Source organism: Netta rufina (genome assembly GCF_964035555.1).
Source record: "Netta rufina genome assembly, chromosome: 1".
NCBI classification, from domain to species: Eukaryota; Metazoa; Chordata; class Aves; order Anseriformes; family Anatidae; genus Netta; species Netta rufina.
In genome coordinates, this window is record NC_140123.1 from 164,822,622 (window position 1) to 164,842,453 (window position 19,832).

At 34.2% G+C, this 19,832-nt stretch overlaps 1 protein-coding gene across 1 annotated transcript in view; it reads right to left on the reverse strand.

Moving 5' to 3' along the window:
- Positions 1-15,370, reverse strand: part of PTPRQ (protein tyrosine phosphatase receptor type Q) — a gene marked incomplete at both ends in the record, with an annotated part of 132,760 nt that extends 117,390 nt beyond the window's left edge. Inside the window, 10 exons of the mRNA XM_084305484.1 lie at positions 822-1,082; positions 2,288-2,557; positions 3,302-3,586; positions 5,608-5,892; positions 6,032-6,218; positions 9,066-9,283; positions 10,302-10,556; positions 11,663-11,798; positions 12,420-12,557; positions 15,323-15,370. Of these exons, the coding sequence (XP_084161610.1) occupies positions 822-1,082; positions 2,288-2,557; positions 3,302-3,586; positions 5,608-5,892; positions 6,032-6,218; positions 9,066-9,283; positions 10,302-10,556; positions 11,663-11,798; positions 12,420-12,557; positions 15,323-15,370 (2,083 nt within the window). The remainder of the gene's footprint in view (positions 1-821; positions 1,083-2,287; positions 2,558-3,301; positions 3,587-5,607; positions 5,893-6,031; positions 6,219-9,065; positions 9,284-10,301; positions 10,557-11,662; positions 11,799-12,419; positions 12,558-15,322) is intronic.
- Between the last annotated feature and the right edge of the window lie 4,462 nt (positions 15,371-19,832).

Below are 19,832 nucleotides of genomic sequence, written 5' to 3' on the forward strand. Positions count from 1 at the left end.
AACCCAATCTTTATTAAAACTATATTCTAAGAAAAATCAGTTTTCAAAGTTTTCACTATTTGGTAAATAATTTTTCTTTTTCCCCCTCATTCTCTTCTTTCTTCTTTGCTTCTTTTATCCTATATTGGTGGTTTCTTTTATAACACTTCCACTCTGAGTAGAAAAGGATTGCAAAGGAAAATGGTAAAACAGGAAAAGAGAAAGTCCTGGAATTACAATTATCATAAAAAATAGAAAAGTCAAAACACAGAATTTCCATAGGTATTTTAAACAATTTTAAAGTTGTTATTAAATTTGTTTTGAAAGACTTTGATAGAAGAAGTCCCCTTCCCATAATACTTTTTTAATGTTTTTGTTTGATGTTGAATTTATTATCTTGAAACTTGTGTAGTTCGGGTGCTTAACACTTGCTTAACTCAGATTAAGCTCTTGCTTAAAAATGCAGTGGGAGCAATTAGATTGTTAATTTCAAGAGATAGAAACAACTCCATTTATGCTTATTGCCTTAGCTAAAATAAATGGTCAAACCAGGTCTTGTTTCCCCAAAACAATCTAATACAGACTGAATTCCTGAAATACTTGCTATACATTTTATAGACTCGGTATAAAAAACAGAGTTTAGAACGTTTAATAATGAAAAGGGACAGTTATAATTTTGTTTAGAAAACAGCTAGTGTTATTATAATTATTAATCTCTTACACAAATATATCAGGTGATTTTTAAATAATCTGTCTTTTCTACTGTACTGAAATGAAAACAGATAATATAAATCAGAATTTAATATTGTAAAATTTTATAGGAATCAACTTAAAATACTCACATGTTTTTACACCTGTTACATGGTAAAAGGAGCTCAACATTTTTCTGCTTTTTGTGGAGACACAGAAATCATATTCTGTTCCTGGAGTAAGGTTTTCAATTGTTATTTTACCATCACGTTTCAAAACGAAAGTTGCATTAGGCCCTCCATTAGTTGTAACATGTATGCCATCAAATACTCCAGTATCAGGCATGCGAACAAATAATACTACAGCATTGGTATAAACCACATAAGGAACTACAATTTGAACTGGCTTGGGCTCTAAAAGAAGAAAATGAAATTGCAACATGTTAAAATTGGCTGAAAATAATGAGAAGCACACAACAAACCAGAAGCAACTGCCCTGAAACTATGCTTGCATGGTGAATAGATATAATAAAACTTGTCATTGCTCAGAAAAAATAAACAACCTGAATTTTTTAGGTATTTATTACTAGAATCCTGAAACACTTGGCCAGTGATTTAGCATCAAAGCAAGTTAGGCTTCCAAAGGTGAATTACCTTTTCAAACATAACTGCACCAAGAAAGGTAAGTCAGTAAGGATAGCTGAAATGATAGACAGAAATACATGTATATATGTGGACGTGGAATTAAGCATGGAGAATGAGATATGTTTGACAGATGCAATATTGACCTGTTCAGTTTTCTTCCCATACATTCTTACAGCTGTGAAAAATCCCATTTGTACTTTTCTGTCATCTATGTCCCGAATGAGGTATTCAATCTAATGCTATATATTAAAATAAATAAATAAATAAATAAATCTCAAAAGGCTAAGCCAGAACAGTTACCATTTAGGAAAAAAATGACAACATGGCATTTTATGTCTATAATCTGACAGCTGCAGCCTTTACATATCACATATATATCATGACTGAATCCTGTCCATTCCTTCCATATATCCAAAAAAAAAAAAAAATATTATACTACTCCAAAAGCATTTCAACATCTTGGTAAACTAAGGCTAATACAAAAGATCTTTCAATAAATAATTTACAGATTTTACCTTTGAGCTACTACTACTTCTAACGCTAAATCTTTTAACAGCACCCTCTCACGAGTAGTAGCGTTATTCTCAGAACACCTAATGCTTTTCCACCAAAGTAATAATAATAATGTTTCAACCATTCTGCTATTTCAAATGAATGATTCAATCAATTTCTTCTGTCAGGGGAAAGAGCATTTCCTGCTCTGGTCCTCATCACAGTTAAACAACATTCAGTACTACTAACATGTTTACCAAGGCTGCATGTCTTTGAAAGTTAACAGCACCTGCTCTGCCTTTAACAGTTAAGATTGGATGAATGTATTCCATATTATAGTTTTGATCCTTGGCTATTAGGCAAGTCATTTTGATATGCCATATCTGTTAGACAATAGTAATGACAATAGATTGTTAGACAAAATCTGTTAGAAAATAGACTAGACTAGAGTCTGTAGTTTCCAGCATTTAAAGATATCTTACTTAAAGTGCATTGTATGGTCTTCAATTCACTCATATTTCCATTATTCACACTTGCCACTGCTATTTCATATGACATTCCAGGTATTAGATGATCAATCTTAAATGCTTCTGTATTGTTTACTAAAAACGTCATAGTTTCACCGATGTCTGCATTAGGTTTCACCTGAATGTAGGATCCCTGACCCTCTTGCAATAGCTTCCAGTGAAGAATTACACTCTCTTCTTGTACATCCTCAGGGTAAATAAAAACAGCTATAGGTGGACTGACAGCTTAATCAAAGAAAAAGAATTTCAGTATAAAACCACAGATCAAACATACAATCACTTTACAAAGCCTTCCCAACAATGTCTTTTGGTATATTTTTTCTTCTAAATATCTTATGATTTTAAATTTACTTCTATTTAATTATTCCTTACAGTAGTTTGTAGACAACTACCTCTTACCGACACTTTTCCTCATAAAATAGTGCCTTATTTTCCAACCATATTCCACTCCATTTAATATATACAGGTAAAAAAGATAATGTAACTGGAGTCACAGTATCAATAATTAGAAAAACAAACAAACAAAAACTAATCTGCCTTCACCTACATAATTTGAGATATCATAGTGATGTCTCTACTTTGCTGAAATTAAATGTATGAACCATAAAACAGTATTTATCAAATATGATTCCATTGCTTTAGCAAATAGAAGTGTGTTATAAGCAAGCAAATAAGTAAGAGAATAGAATTATTCCCTTAATTGAAAATTTAGATTCTAAAGATTCTAGAATATATAAATCTAAATCTCTATTTAGATTTAGATTCTATAGCTTCTATAATAATAGAATTATTTTTTTTTAAAGTTCTGTTTACATCACTAAACAGAAAATATAAAATACAATTGCCCTGATTTTCCCTCAGTACATACCAACAAACTGTTCCCTGCAAACGATCTTACAAAAAGAAAAAAAAAAAAAGAAAAAAAAAAAAACAAAGAAGAAAAAAAGAAAAAGAAAAAAAAGAAATCACCTGTTGTGATTAATATAGGCTTTTCATGGCAGCTTAGAGTTCCCTTCTTTGCTACGTTCTGTAAGTATATCTGATACTGATGATAAGGTTTTACATTTCTTATAACTATTGAAGTCTTGCTTTTTTCAGCTGGTAACTGTTCCCAGACATTGGTTTCAGTATCCAAAATGTTAATAAGGTAATAATGAAAATAAGCACTGGATGAGTGCTGTGGAGGCTTCCACTTTAAATGTATTTCTGCAGATGAAACGTACGTAGTCTCTAACTTCTGGGAGTGCAATGGCCCTATTGAATAAGATTAGAAATAGAAAATGGGGTAAAAGCGTCTATTGTCTTTTATCAAAAACAAAGATTTATTTTGTTAAATAAAGCCTGAAAAGCTAACACTACACACTAACTGACATAAATACAAAATAATATTAAAGCAAAACAAAAAAGCAACCTTGATAATATAACTAATATTTATATGTAGAGGAATACTCTGTGTAATTTAGGTTTTCTGAATTGCCCTGCTCTCTATGCAGAACTCACTCTTCTCAGTTAGGCCTTCTCCCTTATATTTAGGCCAGAAATATCATCTCAGACAAATGGTATATATTACCTAAGTAAACACGATCCTAATGAATTAAATGGCAAAATCTACAGAATTTCAGAAAGTGTTGAATGCATGCACTTTTTATCAGTCCTCCTCCTCATCCTCCTACATCTTTTCCAACAATTCAGTCAGTAGTCTAATAAGCCGTAAACTTGTCTTTTTTCTTGCGTGGACAATCATTTTTCTGTAGATAGCTTTTTTGCAACTGTAAAGCTAATCTCTGAGGTAAAACACATACTTGCTTTTGACAGGAGAAAGCAGGAATATCTTTACACCACTGTAGAGGGAACTTGCAGTACAACACCTAATAAATAGAAAACAAGCCACCTGACTAGGGGCCAGAGAGGCAGGTAGGCAGAGAAGATGGGGGGACTTTCAAGTAGCCCAGAGGGTGAAGAAGCAAAATATATCAAAATGTACTGTCTACAGAAAAGGAACAGCTTCTTTCCCCTAAAGAAAACTCTGCATTTTGTTCTGACCTTAAGACAAAGGACTTCCGTCTCATATTTGGATTGCCTTTACAAAATTGGCAAAAAATTTAAGGGAGTATGCTTTCTCTAACTTCTACAAATCAGAACATTTTCCCAGTACCACAGAAATGGAAGCTGAAGAAACTCTGCACCTAAAATTAATTCTCAGGCATCAGATCAAAACTTGTAAATCCCTTGTCTAACAGCTTCTTGCTGATTTTAAAAATAATAATAATAATAGTATGTATTTTCTTCCTCGCATACATTTAAAGTTAACTGGTTATACATCTGTTGACAAAAAATATTTTTTTTTGCAGTTATGTGTGTGTATTTATAAGTATATAAACAATAAAAATATTAAGTGTATAAAATACAAGGCACATCGCTAAATAATTACATATAAATTTATAGTTAGCACTGTTCAAATCAAAGTACAAAACTATTAGATTCACTCAAAAGCTAACCAAGTAGTAAAATAGATAGCTCTTCTATAGTGTCAGTCTTTGGTAGATGGAGCACCTTTAGCATTATATTTGTGTCCATGAAATAATTTTTCCTTGAAGACATATCTATTTGTTCACCTTTGTATTCGAAGGTATTTTTCATCTTTATCCACAGGCCCATTTCATTTGACTTCATCCAAATGACAGCTAGCTAAATTTTACTAGAACATAAGTTAATTGCTTCATAACTTTTTTCTTACACCACACAGCATCATGTAGTGGGTCAAAACGCAATGTATTTTTAAACCATAAACTTTGTTCTAATCTTTACTGCAGGTATAAGAGGTTACCTCTATTTCAACAAAAACTTTTACTTTAGATTGGAAAGTCTGCTACTCCGTTTCATCAGCATGGCTAAAAAACATCTTGCTACTACTCTGATATCTAGCTTTATCTTTACACATCAGTAGGAATTCTGTGACTAAAATCAAACTAACAATGAGTTTTTAAAATGCACTTCACAGAAGTTGAAGTTGCAGCTGGCATTCTGCTTGTGGCCAGTGAAAACACCTTACCCTTCCTCATTATTCTCATAAGCAATTTAGCACAAAAGCAAAACAAAGATTTTGGAATCAGCTCTACAAGCAGGTGAATCCTGGATTCAGAAGTCATGTTCAAATTTATTTCTGATTTCAGAATAAATAGCAACAAAATGAATAACATAATCAAAAGAAAAGCATGAAAATTTATGTGGTTATGATTATGTGGTTTTTATTACGATATATTTTTGTAACTTACTTGTTTCTACCTTCAGAATTGGACTTAAGACAGTCTGTGCCCCATCTGAGTTCCTTGCTGCTAGTAAAAAACTGTAGCAAAGGCCAGGAGACAACTGCATGACTTTTCTCTGAGTTGTATTCACAGGCAAGCTCAGAATGTATGGTTTCATATGATCAAAATAATACTTAATTATGAGGGCAAAGCCTGACTTAAGCCAGATGTCCATATCACTCCATATAAACACAGCTTCAGTTGCCTTGACATCATGCACACTAAACGTGAAGTTTTCTGGTACGAGGGGTACTGAAAAAGAACATCAAAAATGAAGTCATTCAAAATCATGAAAACTTTGTTCTTTTTATGTTTGTATATTCAAAGACAAATATGGGGAGGGAGGGGGGTTGTTAAAATAAATGCAAAAGATTGGAAGAAATATAGTTACATTCATATTCACAAATATATGGTAGCTGTATATAGCAGAAAAATCCTGTGAAGAAGTAGTCTGGACCACTGTGATCTCTCTGAAGAGCATAACAGTCTGTTTCATTTTCTGGTATCATTGACAAAGATGAGATACCAGCCTTTAGAAGATAAGGAGATCCATCTGTCCACAACAGCTGACCTTCGTCCTATGTGGAAAAAATGAAGGAAATACATATATTTTTACATTACATTAACGAATTACTGAAGCTTTTCTCATTGCAAGGGTATCTCCTAAACATCCAAAATTTACATATTTGATTTCTAAAATTAATTGCATGGGAACATTTTGAATGAAAAATATTTCAGTGTAAAATTCTTCCCCCCTCGATTAAAATAAAGTAGTAGATACAACATTTTAATAAAATCTGTATAGGAATAATGTAGACTGTTTGATCATTACAGACAATCCTTTTAAAAACACTAATTATCAAATAATCATGGATGGATAATTTTCTAAAAATGTTAGTAATGGAAAAGAAACAAATTCAGTCAGCTATCAAATATTCATAAATTTGGTCCGAAAGCAAAAAGTTTAGCTTAAACAAAACCCAGGGCTTGATTCACAGTCAAACAGGGAAATGCTACCTTTTCCTCATTGTCCCACATGGCAGTAGCTCAGTAGTTAGGACAATCACACCTAATTCAAAATTCCTAACCTTTGAAATATTTCCCATTTCTACAGCAGAATAGTCCATACACTAGACTGAGACAGTCTGATAATTTGGGAGAAAGGTGCCTATAAAATATGCTCACAGTATATAGACCTCCCTCTCTAGAGGGAGGTAAGCTTCAGTCTGCACTCCACCAGAAAACACGGTTTTCATTTCTCTGAGAAAACCAACCAACCAACGTTGGTTTAGACTAAGCCAGTTTTATTCAATTCTTCTGTTGTTTTAAAAGAAATCAAAATGGTGTGATGTCTTTCATTTCCACAAGAGTGTGAAGATTTCCAGTGGTAAAAAAATTAAATATCTAACTCAGCTTGACTTTTAGAAGGACTTGTGTGTCTAGCCTAGTATTTCAAAAATACTGTGTACCTCAATGAATATTTTTTTCTTATAGTGGTCTTTGAAACCTTTGTAGCTGGGCTTGTAAGAGAAACCTTAGTCTTTGCCTACCCTTTTCACTTTCTAAATCTGAAGACCTCCACAGAGTGTCAGGACAGATGTAAGTACATCACCCAAGTGCTCCCATCTTTCTTACGCAGAACAGAGACCTAAATGACCAGGGTACCCAATTGTCTTTCACAGGAATGCTCACCCATGTCAGTAAAGATTTTAATGCAGTTACATATCCAAATAGAGTTAAAGAAGGAGAAACAGAATTCAAATGTTACAGAACTATCATGCCTTGCAGTGTTACTAACTTTTATCAGTGTCATAGTGTTCCACAGTTTTCCTAAGGCTGATGAAATCCTCCGAGTATGTTATAAACTAAACTTTCATTTAATTTCATAGAATACTTAAACTCCCATGGGTATTGAGAGAAAAATATTGCAAACAGAAATTTAACTCATAACTCATTAACTCAAACACCAAAGAAAAACATAACCGAATCTGTATTTTTTAATCTCATGATTCTAAACAAGTTCCACCATTCCTAATGTATGTCCCATGATCTTTGAACTCCTAAGACTCATATTCATGTAATTACAATTTGGAGTTCTTATAGGATGAGCAAATGACGACAGTGACAGGACTGCAACACACTCATACAGTACTTGAAACATATAGTACTTGAACATGCTAATTAAAGACAAATATTTAAGAAAGAAGTGCTAGAAAAATACTTTTATAATCATCCCTTGCCATTCTTAAAATAAGGTGTTTATCTTTTTCATTAAACTGACTAGATTCCACTAAATTAAAAATGCATGTCATGATCAATATTAAACAATAGACTAACATTCAAATTCCAGCCTGGCAATCAGCTCTTCCCTGTGTAATCAAAAATTTAAAAGTAAAAAGAAAAGAAAAGAAAAAAAAAAACTTAATAGTTTTCTTATCAATCTTCAATAATATTTTGTTTTCATTAGATATCTATTTTTGGCAGCCTCTTACAAATACTACCTTATTCCTAAAATACCAAGTTGGTTAAGATTAATATCAATATGCTGTCAAAATTACAGAAATTCTAAAATCTTATACATAAAACAATATTACATGTAAAATACATGTAGTACAGGTGCTTCTCTAAAAAGGAAGGCTAGAATGCCTCTCTAACCACAAATCTAGACAGGTTTGTGTTTCTCATACTAAACACAACTGCAAGTTTCTTTTCTACAATGAAACACTTTTATTGCAAAGCAGGTTTTCTCTAAACCTTCTGATACTTAGGACAAAATACATTTTCACTAAACTTAGTCATGGGAAAATTGAATCCCAATTATCTGACAGAGTGCCTCCATCATTGTTAGAGCTTTCCCAATAGTTTTATTTATCACTGTAGCTATTCCCAAATTACACACCACAGTGAGTCATAATGGTCATAGTAACAGCAGAGCTGGCATTAAGAACCCTCGTATCACCAATAGGAGGAAATTAAACTTTTTACATTAAATAACTTGCTTCAGTCCCTTCTTCCATTGGCCATCCATACTGAATGCACTCTGCTAAACCAGCAGTCAGTATCTTAGTTCTGCACCAAAATTATGAAAGTCAACCCCAGACTTTGATATTCATACAAAGTAATGGACACAAAGTATGAAATCATATTTTAAAGCTGGTAAAGCAGCACCACCTACAGGCGAAATAAAATCCCTATGAAGCACTTAAAAAAAAAAAAAAAAAAAGCTACAGCCTTTTTTTTCCTCCGCAATGCTAAATATTTTCAGTATTTCAAATTATGCAGAATTAATGATTCCTCTTACAGCTACTAATAACTTCACAAAAAAAATGACTATTTAAAGCATAGCACTTGTTTTTAAAAATTAGGTTCTACACATTAAAATTCTCCTGTTTCTATGTATAGCAAAGAAGACAAAACAGACTGACCTTTAGGTCATTAAGACCTGTCCATAACATGACTATTTGACTAATTGTCTGGAGATAAGATAAAATAAAATCACGTTCTCCTTCACTCCCTATGTCTACAAGATGTGCCCCTTGCGAAGATATTTCACAAACTTGTTGTGCCATCTTCCATGGCTTACTCTCCTTACTCATTCTATAGCAGCTGCTTTGGAATGCCAGCCACCCCTGGGAACAGGTGCCTGTAGGTGAACAAGAACAGTATTTTCAGGACTTCCTGTACTGTGTATGGCAGTGTTACATTTAATAATTATTATTATTTTTTAAATCCATATTCATTTGAAGATGATAGCATTTAATTAAATCATGACTAGAAAATACAAGAAGTCTTTAATTATGAATCATCACTCATTCAAAATCCTAAGTGTCTTAAAAATTCTGATTGATTTAATTAAAAGAAAATATAGCTTACTAAAACTTACTAAAGGGGAAAAAAATAAAAAATAAAGAGAGAGAGATAGATCCATTATTTTTTATTCTATTCTTTTTTTTTTTTTTTTTCATTTTTCAAATTTAAAATTTTGAAATTAACAAGTCATCTGTTTCTAATTGTTTCCTGATTTTAGGAAAACAATTATTTTGCTAAATTTGAACTTATATCATCCTTTCTTTTGTGTTCCTAGTTTTAAAGGTTTTAAATTTTATCTGTGTATTGCATTGAAAGGTGTACACAATCAAGTGTACCAGCCTCAGAATCCTACATCCTTCAAAGCATTTCTTATGAAACAGCACAGGTTGGTTAGGCACCTATCAGTGCAAAAGCACTGCTTCGAACACTGGCAAAAAGTATTCCAAATCCTTACAACATATAGGATTTTCTCTGCCTTTCATTGAAAGTATATAACAAATTCAGTCGATATCCTTCAAGTAATTGCAATCCGAAATGTCCTGTGTTTGCAGTCCACTTTCATCTAAACTGGAATTCATTTGACTCTCATTTGACTGCAAAACATATAGTTAGCTTAAAATATTTGCACATACAAAATTGAAGTCTTGCTCCTCAAAAAACAAATTAGCAAGAAATGCCCTTTCAAAGTCATTATCATTCAATTTATTTCTGCTTTCTAGAAAATAAACAACCTATATCTATTAAAAAAATGTGTAAGTATATATAGACTTTTTGTAATTTACTATTAACTCTTCTAGAAAACAGATAGTGCTTCCTTGCATTCATTGTGACTACAACAAACTAATATATACCTGTTTCAGCTTGAACATCCAATGACTGAGACACATTTAGAAATTCAAGATGTAACTGGTGAAATATAAACTCAAATGTATATAAAGTTGCAGGTGTCAAATCAGTCCACACAAAGAATCCATTGTTTTTTTGTATAAACTGAGAAGAATCATTCAGTGAAACTGAAACTGAAAAATCTTTGGCCATTGTACTCCAGTTAAAAGACACAGTAGTAGCTGTCACAAATGTTTTGATATCATTTTCTGAAATTCCACCTAGCAGACAAGGAAAAAACAAAACCAAAACCAAAAACTTGCATTACCAATTAACCCAAATCTTTAATCCATTACTTTGTTTTTTTTTTTTTTCTTTTAAGATTTGTCAGAGATACACACAATAGGTAATATAAAAAGTATAAAATTATGTCAAAACGGAAAATGTCTTACTGAGCAATTAAGAAAGTTGTGCTCTTTTTTTTACTGTGACGCTATGTAAATATGTCTGAAGCAATCATAAATATAAATGCATAGATTAAGGATTAAGGATTGCACAAAAGCACACAGTTTACTAGAATATTAGTCAAGTAATAGACATTGATCAAGAGCAGTAACACTTTAGTAATATAAACATGAATTACCGCTAGATTGCTGAATGTACTATTTCAGCATAGTCAGTGGGTGCTGCAATGTTTTCAACTTGCTACACATTTTTCCCAATGATGCAAGTTTGTATTCAGATCCTAGACTAGGATTCTGAATATGGCTTCTGATGTGTACAAAGGTAATACTATAAAACTATTTTAAAGCAATTAAAAAAGATTAGAAAGCCCTTTCAATCCAGTTATCATCAAGACTTCTCATCCTAAACAGCTCTACAGGTATAAAAGAAGTTTTTACAGTATCAGGGGCTACAATCACAAGTTCTTATACTAACAAATTTGCCCCAGTCAATCACAATACTTAGATCTTCAAGCTACTAGAGGGATTTTCATAACATGGAAACAAAAATATTAATTATGTAATTAATATATTTAACTTCTATAAGTAAGACAAGCAATCACAACCCTAAACTGATATGAAATTGCCAGGTTGTAATTAACTTTCCTGATGGTCGTCTTTTATATATTTCTCCCCAAATTACTGTAGTATATCAAAGCTTATAACATTTAAAAGTCTCCCAAACATTTACATCAGTCCCATATTACAGAATTATTATGCTAACCAAACAAGTAATAGAAAAATTATTCCACTCTTCATGCTCAAAAACATGTAAGGTTTCTAAATAATTCAATAATCTCAGGATTTCAATCTGTTTTCCTTCAATCTTCAGTATAAGACTAATTATAATTATACCAAAATTATTTTTGTGCTACACTACTTACGTGTGTTAAATGATTTTACACCTCGGATATGTCCATTTTTTAGAGATTCTATTGTAACATCATATGTCTTATTTTCCTCCAGAAGAATTGTAGTACTGACAGGTTTTTGTTCAAGTTTAGAAATGTTTCTTACATTCTGTAATTTAAAAGAATTTCTAGATAAGGTGAAAGTAATAAAAATACAATTCATAAATGATCTAAAGGTTTGATAATAAAATGATGATAAATTGTAAAGGTTTTGAAATGGACATCTGATATTGCAGCATGTCACACTTAAGGCTACATTTAAGCTGCAAAATAGCCAATGCATTTATAATACAACCTTTTAGAGATTGTTCAAGCTATTAAGAAACACCTCCGCATGAAAATCCTTATTTTCTTTAAGTTCCGGGACATCTTGTGCGCAAAATAAGAACAATACTCTGACACAAAGATCCGGGGGTAGTTTTGTGCCTCTCCTAGAGAAGCTGGACTCCTCATCAAACCAGAGAACTTTGGAAATTTTACATATTCTGAACTTTGAACATATGGTTATCTATTCTTATTCAAAATACAGAAGGGTATTTTAAGTCCCACTGGCTTCAAAAGGACTCTGTAAAAGTTCACTTATACTATATGAATAACAGAATTCAGTGTAATTTCTCCAAAGTTTCTCTTTATTTGCCATTTCATATTGATCTTAAAAAATACTATTAATTACATATGTACAGCTTAAATACATTTGTAACTACTTCTTGCGTGTATTGATGATATTTACTTTTTGATTGAAAGCATCTGTGAGCTGATAGGTTACAATATAATAGTCTGGATCTTCTCCTTTGGGAAATTCAGTCCACTCCATCAAAACTACTCTATCAGGCTTTTTCACTTGGTCACAGTCTAGACTCTCTGAGCCCTGCAACAGAAATATGCATGAGCGCAACTTAACAGATAATGAAAAAAAAAAAAAAAACAAACAACAACAACAAAAAACTTTTAATTACTTTATTGTCTGTATTAACTACTTTTACCTAAAATTTGTCAGCTAGTTTTAGATTTTATATGGACCAATATTACCAGCCCTACTATGTGACACAGAAGGGCTTCATGATTTTTACACACTTTGCGGCTACAGGTGATATTTTCATTCTGTCTTCTGAGGTGGCCAAACCATGTCAGCTGGGACCCAAACACGTTCTACTAGAAAGAAAGAAATCTATCATCATTTTAGGAACAAGTCTAGAGAGTGCACTTTCAATGTCCATGTTTCAATCACAGTTAATTGTCAGTTGGGAGTAGGAGGCCTCAGCCCTACTCTCATGTTCCACAGTCAAGAATGTAGTTTAGTGGCATCACTTTCACAACTGCCATACATCACAGAAAAAGAAAAAAAAAAAACAACATACAAGGGGTAATAAAATAATTCATCCTACACCTCCTTACCTATCCAATTTAGACATGGCAATACAAATTTCTGAATCACACCTCTAAAATTAACAGAAATTTGGTTGGGCATGTGATGCCAATCCCTACCACATAATAATTATTTAAACATTGTAGTCTTTTCTGTCTTTTAAGTCCTTTTAAGTTCCATTTTCATTTTCTTTATGAATTTGGAAGACAAATAAACACCATCATTTAGCAATGAACTCAAAATGTAGTCAAAAAAACAAAACAAAACACACACTGTGGGAAAAAAAAATAATAAAAAAGCAGAGGATCTTAATGTTCAGTTCATACTTTTTAAAGTATAAAATTTATAAAATTTATAGAGTGTTTAGCCTCTATAAATTTTATAAGCCCCTTCTAAAAGGATACATACTACTTCATGGAAGCCCCTGAAGTGACATACTAGACTAATACTGATGGCATACATAAAAGTGCTTAAACATAATAGATGTTTCCAGGAAAAGTAACAGGCTGTTAATTGATGGATGCATAGCTGGCTTCCATTCCTCTAAAATAATCTGGTCAAGACAATGCAATCCAAAGGGCAGGAAAATCTGCTTTTAAAGTTAATAAAAGAAATGTGCGATTGCCAATAATTGACTTAAGATATTTTTTAATAATTTTCCACTATCGGGATTATTGTATGCCATTTTTTATTACACATACATATTGCTAGACCTAAAACTAACAAAATCTGCAAGTGTACAGTGCATTTTCAGATTTATCAAATAAGATGAGAGGATTAAGAATGCCCCTTTTTCTTGACAACACCTTGCCAGGTGTTGCCAGGTCCCCGTGCAAAGAATGCAGAAATACAAATAAAATAAAATAAAATAAAATAATAATAATAATAATAAAGATCTTAAGTTGACCACAAAGAGCTAAGGTTCAAATCTGTATTCAAATCTATATTTAGGCTAGCTGCATACTAGCTAAACAGGTGTCTTCCTAAGCAAATATCCATCAACCTGTTCTGTAGACCATTTCTTGACAAATGACTAAAGTAAACTTTTGTGTCTGAAAAAGAGGCACAAGGGGAAATATAAAAGAGGTCTATAAAATCTCAAGTAGTCAGAAATGAGAAAGGATTGCCTTTTAGTTGTCTCTTTCAGTACAAGAAGTGTGAAAGACCAAACGTAGCTGGTAGGGTCCAGATCCAAATCAAACAAGGCAACTTCATAGGATAGCGTATTTGTAGATCTCCTTGCCAAAGTCTAAAACAAGTACTAAATGCTTGTATGAGCTTCAGAGGAGGCTGGAGTAGTTAATACAAGAGAACTACGCTAAAGCTCAGTAAATGCACTGAAACTACATCCATCTCAGGAAATCTTTAAGCTACAAATAGTGGGAAAGTAGCACAGTACAGGTCACTCTCATATTATGCTGTTCTTACAGTCCTTGCCAAAGACCCGCTTTTCATTGCTGCTGGAGAGTTGATACCAAGCTAACTGAAGCTTTGATTTCACCCCATATTACCATCCTTAAGAGGCTGGCATTCTCAACTTCTCCTCTTGAAACTTCCCCAGTTGCTGCGGATCACAGACTGCTGCATTATGGACTCCACTAAAAACATCTCTTCTTGAGCTCAAAACTGGCCAGCAAAAATGGAGTATCTGGATACTCTAGAGGAACATACCATGAGGCTAAGTACAGTACAGGCATCTCACCACCCCAAATACACTGCTCTCTTCCCTAAAGGAATGAGTGGTATTCATATGAGAAGCTGACAGGACTTCAAAATCACTTTTGCCACAAAACACAGTAATCTAAATGTAAGAGAAAGATTACATACACAAAACCTAAACATAGATAAACATGAATAAAACTACTGCAAAATGTACTACAGAGGGAAGCAGAAATATAGTAATGTGGTCCTTACATACGCAGTTCTTATATTAATGTTTCTTAAAGCAGTAGCCAGAGCATAACCCTGTGTACCAGAACTATCCTGAATTTTCAGCATCTTAGTGTCCAAAAGCACCATGAGTTAGTTGAGGACTTGAAGATGCTGGGACCTGTTACTTCTTCTGGGGATCAATATAATGCCAGAAGCAGCAGACAACAGAGCAGATTAAGGCTTCCAAAAGAGCTTCCAACAAATTGGGAAGAAAGTAGACTGGGAATATTCAGCAACAATAAATGAGAGCTCCCTGCAACTGTCAGAATGACAAGAAAGCAATCCAAATCAACATTCAATTAGTTACCTTCAAAAAAAGAAAATAGTTTTCTTACCTGAAATACATATTTTAACAAAAGCAGGAGAAAAATTACTTGATCCATAAAGAAATTATATAGTCCCAGTGTCTAATTTGTGTTCCAATCACAACAGCTTCAAAACAACATGAGAAAACTAACATGCATTTATACTGCACATAGGTGTAACTGCAGCCAATGGTGTGCCCTAGATTTGTTTCTACACTCTGGCCCTGCCTCTTCTTCCATGCCCTGATGCAAAGCCTACTGCAATCAGCAAAAGGGTTTCCTTTAACATTAGTAAATTCCAGGTGGGCCTGTTGTTTTATCAGTAAAAAATCCCTGAGTCAAATATGTCTTTTTCTTTTTTCTTTCTTTCTTTTTTTTTTTTTTTGCTACTTTTTTTTTTTTTTTTAAACTACTGATTTCAATCCATTTAAACCCATAGAAGCCCTTACACTTTCTTCAAAAGAAACTATTATCGATAGTACCTATTTCTAACAAGTTGTCCCTCTGACAGCACCCAAAATAAGCCCCTAAGTCCTAGAACCATTTTCAATGGAAGTACCAAGCAGCCCTGCACAACCCTCTAGCAGTACATTCCTAGGATGTTCAAGAAGAATTAATATAAACATTATACATTCATGACAACTTCTGTTAAATCTGTTCATCAAAAGACAGGTGTACACTAATATTTCCTGGGGAATTGCATGAGCACTTATGAAATTCCCTGTGGAAAACCACAAATCCTACTTTTGAGAAACACAGAAGCAGAGCTCACAGATCTGCTACCTCCCGCATAACCTACCTGTTTATTAGAGGACTTCTTAAATTTCGGCTCAGGAACGCACAACTGAGAGAAATCCATGAAACATCAAAAAGCCATAAGCAGGAGAGGCAAATCAGCGGGATGTCACTGCTCTCCCCCGCCTCAGCCGGGGACCCTACGGGTCATTTTACCGCGCCCGTTGCCTCAGGCGGGAGGGGAGCGCATCCCCCGGTGACCCTGGGGAGGACAAGCAGCCTCGGCTGGCCCTGTCGCCGCGCCGGCTGCCTTCTTCTCCGTCCCATCCCTCCCCCCACACACACACACCTGATGCCGACCATTCCTGCCCTCGGCAGGAATGTGGAGCCGAGAGGTCCCCCGGGGCTCTCTTCACGCCGCTCCCCGCGGCGGGGTGGCGGTTGCCCGCCCGCCCCTGCCCCGCTCCCCGCTCTGCGGCTCTGCTGCCCCGGCCTCCAGCCGGGCGCTCATCCTTTGTCATTCCTGTCATGGTTCCGTTATCCGCTGTCCTGGAACACGGACCCTTCTTAAATTCGCCACCAGCAGGCGTTCTTCAACTCTCCTTCTATGCTACAGCAGTGTTTGGGGATTTGTAAATAAGCACCTGCAAGGTGTGATGCTTGCTCACGCCAGTTCTGGCTTTCATTTGCTTTGAGAAGATACTTCCCAGTTCAGTATTATAAAGTTTCAGAGTACATCTGTGGAAAGTATTAGTAACAAATACAATCAAAACAACTATTACTAATTCCTGAGTTTTATCTTTTCAGCTGGCTGGGCTCTAACAATTTTAACTTCTAGGTGGTACTTGAAAAGGGTTAAATCAGACAACTTAGAAACAAAGTTGCTCTCAGAACCCACACATTTCTCCTCAATATAACACTGGCTTCCTACATCATCCTGACTGGAAAACACAGATGCAGATTTCTCCAGAGGAGAGCTAGACATCGAAACCTTGTCACTGTTGTACTCTCTGTAAAGATCCTAATTAAGTTCCATGGGGCAGAATTTCTTTTCTCCATACCAAGTTGTTGACCTCTGTACTGAGATCCTGAGTGAAGATATCAGAGCAAGCATCTGAAAATGTAAACATACAGCAGAAGGCCCAATAGACAGGAGTACATAACATCAGGACCACTGCTTTATTTTCAAAAAGCTACTAAGCAAGGACAGCTCAGACAAAAACTGGATGGTGAAAGCTCTTGATCAAATCTGAAGCAGTGAATTCAGAGGCAAACCACTCAGTATAGATCTCAGTTCCCTAACCTTCCCCAAATTAACCTTTTTAATAGAAAACTAGCTCTCTGCTCTGTCCTTTGAAATTAAATTAATTTAATAAGCTGATAAAAATGTTTATAAACTATTTCCAGACAAAGTAGTCATAGAATACACAAAAATTAGTGCCATTGTGAGTTTGGACCATAAAAAAATGAGCAATGACCATCATATTTTTTACTGTATACTTTTTAGGTAGTATAATGGCACAATATATTCTTTTTCTTGAGATAGCATCTTGTTCTTCAGTGGGCTGCTCTTCATTTTTCCTAAAACCTGTGTGCAACTGAAATTTGAATTGTGAAATAAGGAATAAAATTTTTGATTGGAGCTTTATTTAGAACTTCTAGTAAAAAAGGCAGGCTGAATCACACCAAAATAAATAAATAAATAAATAAATAAATAAATAAATAAATGTATATAATAATAATAATAACAATAACTTTTTATGTAACCCAGGTTCAGAGAAGGTCACAGTAATTCAGAAGTGGCTGCAAAGAAACCCCTTATCTCCAAACATTGAGTCAGTCTGAGACACACACACATAGAGAGCATGCATGGGCATAACACTTGAATGCTGCTTCAGCTATGAATGCCACAAGGAAGCTGCTGCACACTCAGCTGTTTTACAAAGCAGACATACTGAGCTATTTTCCAGAGCACTTTTGTAATCACCAAGCACATGAGGAGGCTTTATTAATGTGGTGATTTTCAGACAACAGTAAGAGTACTCTCTTTTTTTAAACTTACTAAATCAAGTATGTGGCACATTCCACCTTAATCAAATGAACACTCCCCAAAATGTAAACATTTTCCTTTTATTCAGCATTTCTAGTGATTAAGTTTTACGATCATTAACTATTGGTTTTCCCCAGAACACAGTATCAGTACAGATCAGATGCTTCCTATGTTCCTCCTGTTTTTCATACAAAAACTACTTGAGAATTTCCATGATTATATCTTCCAGTTCATTTATGTTTTGTCCCACGTACATCTGTGGGATTTTACCATAGGACATAAACCTGTGAATGATTACATCGGCAGCATAACCTCAAACTAATTTCTGGAAAAGGATTTGATGGGACAGAACTTGAAAAATTCAGTGTGAGTCAGTGTTTCCCACTGTCAGATTGTAGTTACCAATCAGAGTTTCTCTGATTTATTTGGCACCTTTTTCTCACATTTATTTGGCACTAATTTTTTACACAAAGGCTAACCTCTAGATCTGTACATTGGTCTTGTCTTTTAAATTCTTATAAAAAGAAAGAAGGGGGGAAAAGAGAGAGAGAGGTGGAAAAAGCTGCACAGAATTGATGCCCAATAAAAAAAAAAAAAAATCCAGCAGTATAGAAGGTCAAGAGAAAAAAAAATGGATTTGTGTTAGACAGAACTAAGTGCAAAAGGAAGGGGAGGAGATTATCACTTGTAGCAGCATTTTGTGACTGCTTAAGCATTTGTTTTTCTGGAGTGGTTTCTTGTAAATGCCTCCATCTTTTACTGAATTATTTTGTTTGTAATTCTTTTTAAACAATATATTTCAGGCATGATCCTGCTCTCAAAAGAAACTATCTATAAAGACCTCAGTGCTTTTTCACCACTGGTATACAGATGTATTTAGAAAGATGCCTGCAATGTGGAGAAGTAATAACTCATGTAAATGCATTGTTTTACTTTCATTTTTAGTACACAGATATCTACATTCTAGGTCTTTTATTTTATTAATAAAATCAATAAATGACTTAAACACAGTATTAGAAGTTGTGCTTTTAATTCTAATTGTTTAGTTGGGCAAAAATGAACGAGCTGATAATAAGACAATGGTATTATAAAAAAACACATTACAAATAATGTGTCAAAAGTCTTACTGTTTAGTAGAAGCGTATTCACTTACAATTTGGTTCTAAGTGCTGAGAATATTTATCTAAATACCTAAAAAAGACTGCATAGTTTAATGGTAAACACTTTACATGGTGTAATTCCATTTGTAAGCACAAATAGTACAGAACCACAAAAAACTAGGGAAGAAGGAAGGTTTCAAGCAGCTACAGAGGGGAGCAATGACATGGCACACCAGGACAACAGAGTAAGGCATATGGTAGGTCATGCACAAAGCTTCTCTTAGTTCCTTGTGTCTTCTGGTGGAAGTGTGGGAGTCAAAGAAAGGCATGCGTTCCCAGACTTTCTCTTAGGGGAGTAGAAATTGTTCAAGTCTTAGTTTCTGAAGGGGTAGAAGGGAGGGAACTCTGTGGATATTAAAGTTCTTTTAGTCAATAATAAACAAACTAATTAATTTTGGTATTTCACAAGCTTAGATCTGAGTTGGATCAGCTGTCAAAACCAGTTCACAAGATACTTGCACAAACCAGGTTATGTGTAATTCCTGGGTGGGGAAGACTGAAGCAGGAATGCAGAGTTGGAGATGGGGAAACCTAAACAACCATGGAACTGTATCTACACTTATATAAGTTACAGACTGAGAAGGTATTTGGAGCA